The following is an 11,371-nucleotide window of genomic DNA, read 5'->3' as shown; positions in this document are numbered from 1 at the left end:
GTTGGAGTCACATGGGGAGTACACGAGGTACACACCTCCCGCGCTCGGCTTCTTCTGTAGAGCGAACCCTCCCACTGATGCGGTCTCGGCCGAATTCCCCACCGTCATAGCTCTCCTGGAGAAGAAGAGCCAGAAGAGATCCACGTGCAGCTCCATCCTAAGGAAAGCCTCACAGATAGTCACGAAACTAGCAATGTGCAGCACCTCCGTCGGATTGAGGTGTTGTAGTTCCAGACCCCACTCGTTGAGGAGCCCGCGTAGGAACCAGTGCGCGGGGTATCCTAATCAATGCTCGTGGAAGGTAAGGAAAGAAACCACCTCGTTGGGATGAGGTTGCGGGAACTCCTCCTTCCTAGGGACCCTCCAGTGTGCCACCTCCTATGGCGGCAGAAACCCTTTCGTGATGAACGCCTCCAGCACCGACGCCCTCACGGTGGACGACCTCTAGTCCGACATTTCGGTGAGTTCCTCTCTATCGATGAAATATGGTCGATAGTTCACCGAGGGGGGGTGCCTGTGGTGGTAGATTATCGGTAGATGGTGCGTGTAATCAGGAACTAGATGGTTACAGAGGCACAAGATACAAGATTTATATAGGTTCGGCCACCGTGTTGGCGTAATACCTATACCCTGTGTCTCATTATTCTGTATTGATTGAGGTGATCTATTGTAGATGTTTTTTGAGGGGGACCCCTGCCTCTCCTTATATAGTCTGGAGAAGGAGGGTTACAAGTAAAGTATTCTATTTGGTACTATTACAATATCTAGTACAACTTGTAATCTTGCCGTTCACGCCTCAATCTTATGGGCCGGGTCACCTCTAATGGTGCAGCCCATGTCTTGTCTTGAGGATACCGGGGGCCATACCCCCACAGCTAGTCCTTGAGTGCCTTGTATCCTTCGAGTAGCGTCATCTTGAGCTTGCCAGAAGGATGTAAGGGGCTCAAGATAAAATTTGAAAAATATTTCCCTCGAAGTGTGCCCACTTTGACTCTGAGTCAAAAAGAGACACCATCGTCCTTGTAGAATCAGAGGTGTTTGAACCATCAGAGTGAGCACATTCACCGCAAGGTGAAGTGTGCCCACTTAGTCCCCGAGCCTGGTAGTAGGTGACATCGGCACGTGGTGCCAGGGTCTAAAAAGAACTCCCAGTTAAGTTGAGAATCCAATCGTCGTACAGGCGATACAAGATTCATCGACAGGTGCATCGTACCGATATAGTCCTCGAGCTTGCTGGAAGGCGAGGTATGAGCCTTGTAGCAAGGTATAAATGAGAAAAAATATCCTAACTGTATGTGAGTCGCCAGTCGCATGTAGTTGAGACGCAAAGTCCCCAAGCTGTGGTCAAAGAGTGGTCGAGGCAGTCCCCGAGCACAGGTCGAGGGGCGAGCGGCAGAGTCCACGAGTTGTGGTCGGAGAGTTGTCTAGGCAGTCCCCAAGCACAGGTTGAGGGGCGAGTGGCGAAGTCCCCGAGCTATGGTTGAAGAGTGGTCGAGGCAGTCCCCGATCATAGGTCAAGGGGCGAGCGGCGAAGTCCCTGAGCGTAGCTCGAGATCCCTGCAATATAAATACATAGAATGGTAGTACATGATGTATAAAATAATAAATTATGGAGAAAAATCAGTGGTGAACAAATAGCGTATGACGCTCAATAGTCATTTGCAAATAAGCATGATGTGATAAAGCAGTTGGTGCTTTGTAAACATCAGTGTTAATGTGAAGTTTCTATTTATACTTAATATAAACTATCTGACCAGTTAGTATGTAGCTGAGCCTCCAGCCCTAGCTAGCCCGTTAACCATAACACGGGGCGCGGAGCCCGTGCACGTATAGGATGAACAAAGCGTCGCTAAGGAGCCGCTGCCGACCACCCATAACGCAGAGGGCAGACGCTCATGCGCGTGTAGGGAGGAGCTAGAGATAGGGCCTTTTCTAGAAACATCAAGCATCAACATGACTGGTCGAGGATTTGCATTAAGTATAGTTGTATGTTATATTTAAGATTGTATACATGGACAAATGTTATTTGAAGAATAATCATGACGAGGACGTTTGTGGAGAAACGTCGTAATAAAAATTATATTAAATATAAATATTAGAAGTGTACTTATCTTTGGATAGAAATCTGATCAGTGGCGATGAAGTTGTCCGGTCCTTGAGCTTTTCGACCTGCTGTCATGACTGTGGTCGCGATTGTTGTAGCGCCGTTCTTCACAGCGATCATCATTGCGACGTGGTCTGGTGGTCGATGTGGTCGGAGCTTGGCGGAGCCACTCGGGACGTGGTTGGCATGGTCTATGGTCGACGTGGTCGGAGCTCGGTGGAGCTGCTTGGGACGTGGTCGACGCGGTCATGGTCAACGTGGTCGGAGCTCGGCGGAGCTGCTCTGGACGTGGTCGACGTGGTCGGAGCTCGGCGTGGCTCGCTCCGCGGCTCGGTGTGGCTTGCTTGATGGCTCGTTGTGGCTCGCCAACAACTCGGACAGCTTGTTCGATGGCTTGGAATCTCATCTCGACGATGATGTCACCATCGGAGATCTTGTGGTCATGATATGAGATGCTCCCGGCTTGGCCGTGGCGGTTGGTGCATGATGTTGAAGGTTTCAACTGGAGTCGGTGCAGCTGTGTAGGTTACGTGTTCGTTAGACTCGGAACTCTTGCTTGCTTGTTGCTACTTGATCAGGGCCGAGTAGCCGCTTGTGTGGTCATGTACGTAGATGCAAGTACGTGAAGCTTGCATGTGATGCATATATACATGCAAGTTGATCATAGACATCCTGGTTTGGCCTTCTTTGATTGGTTGCATGTCCGCCATGAGTCAGATTGGATCATGTCTACAAGCTAGCTAGGCATCACGGTGGGATCTGATCTTTGGCCTTCTTTGATTGGTTGCATGTCCGCCATGAGTCAGATTGGATCATGTCTACAAGTTTATTGGTACGCCGCCGTCGAGGCTGATCAAGATCATCATGCCGTGACACGTTGCTGAAGGATGCCAGCCACGAGAAGCCGAGTCACCGCGGTTGATGTTGACGAAGAAAATTCCCATCTGGTTCGCCTGGGATCAGCACGCACAACCCCTAAAAGGGGACCCCTACCTGACGCGCCACTGTCGACGAAATATGGTCGGCAGTCCACCGAGGGGGTGCCCGTGGTGGTAGATTATCGGTAGATGGTGCGTATAATCAGGAACCAGATGGTTACAGAGGCACAAGACATAAGATTTATACAGGTTCGGTCGCCGTGTTGGCGTAATACCTATGCCCTGTGTCTCATTATTCTGTATTGATTGAGGTGATCCATTGTAGATGTTTTTTGAGGGGGACCCCTGTCTCTCCTTATATAGTCTGGAGGAGGAGGGTTACAAGTAAAGTATCCTATTTGGTACTATTACAATATCTAGTACAACTTGTAATCTTGTCGTGCACGCCTCGATCTTATGGGCTGGGCCACCTCTGATGGTGCGGCCCATGTCTTGTCTTGAGGATACCGGGGGCCATACCCCCCACACTCTCTTCTCCCTTGCTCTCTCCCCTTCCTAGAAACCTCCACGGTCTCAGGAATGCTCACAGCAAAAAGGAAGAGAGAAGGCGGCGGTAGATGAAGAACAAGCAAAAGAACAGAACAAAAACCCTCTCCCCTCTCCTACTTAAGGAAAAGGGAGCAGCGGTTATGGAAGGACACGCCGATCGGGGAAGCCAAAACGACGGGGTGAGAATTTCTTTCTTTCATTTAATGCAGATAGGACGTGCCCTGACCGATGAGACATGCTTTGCCTGACGGAACGGCTCCTGATCAGAAGGGATGTGGCCTAGCCATGGCCCACCACTACCACATGATCAACCACTACCACATGACAGGCATAGGAACCAAAGCGCCACCGCACACGGGTGGCTCCCCGCTTCCCCAGGCCAGACCTAAAGGAACCTGAATGACAGGTAAGTATAGACACCGGATGACAGGTAAGGAAGCGAAGGGGTGCCCCATGTAGGCCACATCGACTCCGTCACGGACAACAAGCACAGGTCCCGGTCGGATATTTCTGACTGAAGCTCTCCGAACCCCATAAATCAGGTCGTCAAGGTCCTAGTCGGACTTTTCCGACTGAGGCTCTCCGAGCCCCATCACTCCAATCATCAAGGTAAACACTATCAAACCCCCTCTATTTCATTGCAATCATTTCATACATCCATACGCATATTTCATTCCATACGCTCGTGCCTCCCAGACGATTTGGGCCTAGAATCGCCCGAGGCTTGGGAACTAAGCATCCCACGTGTAGCGAAATGCACCAGAACGCTCCATGTTGCGTCATGAAGCGGTGGTTGCCTCATTCAACATGAGCAAACAACACAGCCAGGGGAGAAAACCGTAGATGAGCACCGTGCGGCCTTTGCTCGGTCTAGCAAACCGGGTCATCTCAACCTTCTCGTTTGATTCTGAACCTCTCATCAAGCCCATAGAATCTCCATCGAGGGGAGGCCATTAGGCCACCCGGGTTGGTCTTTGGAATGACCTAGGCATCTGCCGGGCTATAGGTAAAGGAGTAGTGGAATGCCACAAGAGGGCTATGCCGACCCCATCATGAACGACGGACCCGGATTCCGCTCGATCACACCCGTTAGCGAGCTCACCGAGCTAGTCTTCGAGCCCGAGCGATCGGGACAAGCGATGAAACTCAGCCCCTCCGGTTGTGAGGAACCGGATGGGGTAATGCAAAACAACTCACATCGACCCCCACAAAGGCCCAATAAGGCTCGGGGGCTCAAATGCCAAAAACCTTGGGACCGCGACTCCGAACTCGCGTCGACAGGATCTATGACATCCGGCTACGGCCTGGGACTGCGACTCCGAACTCACGTAACAACTTCACTTCCGACCGCGCTACAAAAAATCCGAGGACCGCGACTCCGAACTCGCGTAATAGCTTCACTTCTGAAAAAAAACCCTAGGACCACGACCCTGAACTCGTGTCGACAGGATCTATGACATCTTGCTACAGCTTGGGATCGGGACACCGAACTCGCGTAACAACTTCACTTTCGACCGCGCTACAAAAAAAATCCAGGGACCGTGACTCCGAAGTCGCATAACAGCTTCACTTCCGACAAAAACCCTAGGACCGTGACCCCGAACTCGCGTCGACAGGATCTACGACATCCGGCTATGGCCTAGGACCGTGACTCCAAACTCGCATAACGGCTTCACTTCTGCTGCACTCCAAGAAACCAAGGCCAGGGATGACAACTCCAAACTCGTGAAAAAACTAACTGAACTAACTACCTCGGCTGCCCAGGCCGCACCAACATCAGGACCCACGGGCTCCGTCTCATCCGTCTCCGGAACTAACCATTTCAAAACCACGACGCGCACCAACACCAGGGTATGCCCAAACTAACTTCCTCGCCCGATCCATGGCACACATCAACACTGGGATCAGTAAGTTCTGTTTTAATCCGATCTTCGCGCCTAAAAATGCCTCGACTACACAACATCACCTTGGTTGATAAAATTCCATCTCAGACTAAAAACATGCACACACGCCCGCTAAAAATAAAACCCCCCAGACGGTTCCGCCCGAATCGCCCGGGGGCTACACCCGCGGGTGCGCTCGCGCGCACCTGTCCACAAGACAAAAATCCTCTGGACGATTCTACCCGAATCGTCTGGGGGCTTGGGGGCTCCTTTTGGGTCTATAAACCCGGGGTCCCTCGGGGACCGACTTCTGCGCCAAGGCTCGGCCCAAAAGTCTAAAAACAACAGGGCAAGGGGGTGATCCAGCAACCGACTAGAAGGCCTGGCCCAAGAAGAGCAACGCCCGCTCATCGGCTACTTTGGCCCACCTATTCGACCGGATCGCTTGATTCGGGCTCGAGCCGGCCTCCGATCGGAAGGCCTACCCCTAGCCCTACTTCAGACTCCGACCCCGCGACCGAGGCTCGTGAGGACCCTGCTCACCGCTCTTCTCCGATCGGCGCACTCAGAGCCTACTGGAGCCATCCGACCGAGGGCGCCCCATTCGCTAGGAACCAGAAGATGTGCAGAGAAAGGCAAGGCAAGGCTCACAAGTCAAAACCACTGTACCAGGGAACATACCCTGCACAAAACAGTACTCTGCAGCCACCAGGACACAAACAATATTGTAGGTGCCGATATCTCCCCCTACAGTATTGTAGGGGCCGCTAAAACTCCCATACAGTAAGCCCCCCGCGTGTCTCTGGACATCGATCGCGGTATGGGCACTAGGATTGCCGTACCGGGTGAACATAGCGCGACTCCTCATATGCCACTAGGCATCAAATAATATTTGCAGGTACCGGCGTCCATCCTTCCTGAAGAAGACAACATGACCTCCCTGCGCATCTGACATTCTACAGCAACATCAACAGTGTTGGGGGCGCCTACCATTATCCAATCTTCATCAGCGTGGGTAGCAAGGCTTAAAGACAGCCATCACCTTCATCTATAAAAGGGGATGCGCTCCCTCCAACAAGGGGACCGATTCAAGGAGGCCAGAGTTCCTTAGATCGACATCGACACCTCACAACCGCAGAACCACCAAGTTTCGACCGCAAGCACACGCTCAAACACCTAGCTCGTAGCGAAGTTCCTGTCACTCTCGGCCCTTCCGGTCGGAGCCGACCGGACCTCTTGTACACCCCATCTTTCTTCCTCTCGTTTGTAACCCCACTGCAAACTTCGAGCACCTGGGCTCAGGAATAAAGTCACCGACCGACCCTGACTGGACGTAGGGCACGTTGCCCGAACCAGTATAAATCATGTGTCATTGTGTGCTAGGCCACTTCCGATCACAACGTACAACAAAACTATAAATATTCACTAGTTGGTCACTTTCTGCACCGACAGATGTATTATTAGGTATAGATATAGCTAGGTTAAAAAAAATATAGATATTGCTTTGTCATTTGGTAATGTACATGCGGTTGGGTGGGAATGAAGGACGATTGTGAAAACGAGAATATGGTTGGAAATAAATTTGTATTTAAATATTAAATATACATAGATATAGGTAGATATTAGTTATCGATATAGTTTGTGTCATCTAGAGATGGAGGATTTTTTTTTTTTTTGAAGAAAAGTGTGCTAGTGGCTACTGCTAAGTGCAACTCGTCACAATCACCAACGGATTGATGACGCCCTGCCTGGTTTGGAGCGTTGTCATCTTCTCTTATCTTAGGGCTTAATGAGCGAGGGGCGCGACACGCCAACAGTTGAGTTGATGATGTGCAGGAATTCTTGGCAAGAGGGCCAAGGGATACAACGTACACGGCGCGCGCGCGGCGGCGTCAGCATCGCCATCGCCATGTGCGAGTGACGTGCCCGGGTTCCCCGGCCAGGCTATGCCAGTTTATTGGCCAATCCAACCAAACAGCTCATCCTCGATCACTCGCCACAAGAGAAAGCTCTTCGTTATCAGTCTGCAGGCATCGATCCTTGGTTTTCAACCAAACAAGCTGGGTTCCAAGACAAAGGTCCAACATTTCCGCCACAAGCGACGACGACGACGACGACGACGACGACGACGACGACTAGTTTGCTTCTGCTGCTGCTTCAATCCACGAATTGATCGAAAGGCTAACATCAACTAACCAACTAACCATGGATCGATGAAAAGTCACAAAGGCTAATGCGTGAATGATGAACACCGATGAAAAGAGATCAAACTAGGCCGAGACAAGACAATTTTATATATGTGTGTGTAGATATACGAACAATTCACATTATTGATGGAGCATCACGTTTGCCCCATAGATATGATAGTACAGTATGATATGATGCATCTTTTCCTCCATCTCTCTGCTCCCTTCTTCAATCCAAAGACTCCAACCAACCCACCAATCAGAATCCGATCCATCACTACCTAATCAGCCTGATGCCTAGTTAAAACACCATCTATAGACTAGACGTCGACGGCGCAGGCGGCGACCTGCTGGAATCGGAAGTAGCCGGTGCCGCCGCCGGTGTTGGCGCCGTAGCTGCCCTTGCCCTCGTTGACGGTGAGCAGCGCGGGGCAGTTGACGCGGAGGTGGTAGTGCCCGGAGATCCACGTGCCGACCTTCCACCGGACCCACCCGTCGACGCGGACGTCGATGAGCACGTAGCCCGCCGTCTCGTCCTGCGCGAGCGCGACGGCGAGCTGCGGCGGGAGCTGGACGCTGTCGAGGGAGCGGAGGAACGGGGACCACACGGACGCGTCGTTGGGCCCCTGGTACTGCACGGGGAGGCCCGTGGGCACCGTGATGGCCACGCCCTTGTACTCGGCGTACGCGTCCGCCTGGTCGTAGTACACGCCGACGCGGTCGTTGGGGTTCCGCGCCGCCACGGTCGCCTGCATGGTGGTGAAGAGGTACGTGGACGCCGGCGGCGTCACGTTGAGGCACAGCACCGACAGGTCCTGCAGGTAGAACTTGGGTTTGTGGGGACGCAGCACCAGCCAGACGACGAGGATGATGAAGAGGACGAGGAGGATGAGCGCGACGAGCGCCGCGCAGCACTTGCGGTACAGACGCTTACGCTCGCACTCGCACTCGCAACCCTTGTGCCCGCCGCAGCCCTTCACCGCCATGGATCGGATGGCGCCTTTCTTGCTTCTGCTTCTGTGGATGTGGACCGATCGCTCGACCTCGACTAGCTGGCGTTTAATTGCAGCTGGCCGGTGGCTGTGATCGATGAGGAGGAAGAAAAGGAGAGAGCGAGGAGGGAGGTGAAAGGAAAGAGGAGGTGGAGGTCGGGGCAGTGGGTGGAGTCCTGGAGTATATATGCTGCAACTGCAACAAACTCACGCAGGAGCAGGAGGGGATTGGTAGAAGGGGGATCGGGGGGCAGTGACTACCGACTACTGACTGGAGAGATTGGCCGGACTGATGGAGTGACAGACAGACAGACAGACGGGTAGGGAGGCACAAGAACTGCTGCCACTACCGGCACTCGATCAGCTCAACAACTGATTCCCTGCTAGCTAGCTGCAACGTGCCTCAACTGAAATGAACTGCTGCCAAATGCTGTGTCTGCGCGTGTTCACTGCAGTTCTCTGTTGGTGTTGGGTTTTGTTGATGCCAGTTTGGCACTGTATCCTCCGTCCCTAAACATTAGTCGCCATGATTTACGTGTCGATAACTTTGACTCGATTTATAGAAAATACGTACAATATTTCTATATCTAAATAAATTTATTAAAAAACTAGATTCAAATATCTATCAATGATACTAATTATGTATCATAAATATTAATATTTTTAATACATATTTAGTCAGAGTTGTTTCTCAGAAAACGAAAACGATAGACATTTAGGGACGGAGGGAGTAGGCAGTAGAAGTAGTACTGTATAACTATTGCTTGATGGTTTGGTATAGAAATGCAGAGCAGAGGTCAGAGGAGGTGGTTAAGTAACGATCATGCCATCATGGAGCTAGTGAAATGAAGTGATCGAGGATCCAAAAGCAGCAATGATGGGGGGCAAGTTTAAGGCTCAAGATTTGGTTCTTCCCTTATAAAAAAAAGATATATAAAGGTAAAGATGAGAGAAAGAAAGAGGAGCAACGAACGTTAAGTAGTTGCCTTGCCGCAACTACGCGCCTAACATTATTATTTTGGTGGTGGTGGTGGTCGTCGTTGGTCGTCGTCGTCGTCGTCGTCGTCGTCGTCGTCGTCAACCTTAGCAGCTAGCACTCCCCTGTCCTACGCCCAAGTAAACGGTGGTGATTGGACACGTCTTGTGCAGGTATGTGTGGACGCCGTGCACGACGGAATGGAAGCTTCGCCTCTGCCCCTCCAGCGTGCACGTTGCTGCTGCTGCCTGCTGCTTCGAGTTAGGGGCCAAAAACAAGGGCAGGGCAGGGCAGGGCCAGCTAACTTTGACTGGGGCACTAGCACTAGCACTAGCTAGGACGAGCATGGTTGTTGGCAGATGGCGGCGTGTCCAGACGCACGACTCACACAAGCAAGGCGAGCTGCCATGTTTGGGACGTCTCCTGAGTCCTGGGCCCGCCCCTAAGCAAGGGTGCTCCCTCCCAGCTCAAACGTATCATCAATCGCCTAGCTAGCTACTACTGAAACTTATTGGTTGCAGCACAACCATACAAATCCACGCGCCAAATTCATATGCATAGGCCAATGTTCCGGAAGCATAATTCGACCGACCATGGGATGCAATGTATGTACAGCTCTGAAATGGCGGTCGAGAGCACATGCCATTGGAACTTGCAGGGTTTCAGACTCACCTAGTCACCTGGATGTGCTCAAGCCTGTGCCTGTGAGCAACTTGCGATTCAGCAGATCGTGCCTTGTGGTTTGCGTGCTCTTTAGCGACCAACAAGCAGCTGCTAGCCTTCTCCTACATACACGAGTCAAACCTGCCGCCCGGCCTTTCCATATTCATAAATAATACGCGTAGTAGGGAGGGAACTGACAGAGAGTCCGTCATCTGGATTCTGAAAGAATTAACAACAGAACGGGATGAACAAATGCTCAGCACCACCTCCTTTCTTCATCATAATAACCATAGTTAAATAGTATGGTTTCGAATGACATTCCAAGTACGTACGTCACAAAAGCTCCATGGACAAACTCATCCTGACACCACGCTGTGCTTGATGCCTTGGTGTAATACTAAAGTTATGCTCTCTGCGAGTAATCTAGTTCCATGCCTATCAGCTGTCATTAGTGAAGGATCCATGCCCAACTAAACAATGGTCTAATGGGATAAGCACGATGTAAAGCAACATTCCGATTTATCCGTTCCCAGTTCGCCACCCATTTGTTTAATATCCAAGCAATTGCAACGGCATCACACAAACACACCTCTAATTAATTTCACAGTCCGGCAGATATCCTCCTGCCCGAGGGAAATAAAAACCAACACCACAAGAAGATCAAAAAGGTATGTATTCAGGTTTTATTTAACATCATGTGAATGAAAAATTATTAAATATGAAACGACCAGCCGTATTCTATCTGCTGGGGCAATCCTGCATATAAAACACCCTAGTCTTCACATCTCTTTGGCGCACTCCATCAACGGTCATATTGCAATGCAGTGACTATCAACTAACGAAAAGCCATCATTCTTCATCTAAAAAGAAAATGACCCTTGTCTACCGGTCACCGTCAGATATCAATTTATCAATGACCCCAGTACTGCTTGCTCTGCTGTCATCTGTCAATTCCAGATCCAGAAATGAGAAATGAACAGGTGAATGCAAACTATACGATACTCCTTACAGGCCAACACACAGGGAGGATTGAGCTTGGAATGGATCAGAGAAGTGGTTGCCCAACTCAATAATACTGAGGATGAGCCACTGCTGAACATAGTAAGCAATAATTTCCCTAATTCCTAGGATCCAACTGAT

The 11,371-nt window shown here is 51.0% G+C and overlaps 1 protein-coding gene across 1 annotated transcript; it reads right to left on the bottom strand.

The window, feature by feature from the left end:
* Positions 1-7,724: 7,724 nt before the first annotated feature.
* LOC136494181 (NDR1/HIN1-like protein 1) lies at positions 7,725-8,775 on the bottom strand. Its single transcript, XM_066490340.1, has one exon. It carries the CDS (start codon positions 8,584-8,586, stop codon positions 7,921-7,923), a length of 666 nt encoding a protein of 221 aa, XP_066346437.1. The 5' UTR covers positions 8,587-8,775; the 3' UTR covers positions 7,725-7,920.
* Between the last annotated feature and the right edge of the window lie 2,596 nt (positions 8,776-11,371).

Source organism: Miscanthus floridulus, chromosome 11 (assembly GCF_019320115.1).
Source record: "Miscanthus floridulus cultivar M001 chromosome 11, ASM1932011v1, whole genome shotgun sequence".
Classification (NCBI taxonomy): Eukaryota; Viridiplantae; Streptophyta; class Magnoliopsida; order Poales; family Poaceae; genus Miscanthus; species Miscanthus floridulus.
This window is presented reverse-complemented; position numbering and strand designations above follow the sequence as displayed.

What these genes read in the sequence shown, in the direction of transcription:
- LOC136494181 (XM_066490340.1), bottom strand. Translation starts at nt 8,586, where the DNA reads ATGGCGGTGAAGGGCTGCGGCGGGCACAAGGGTTGCGAGTGCGAGTGC.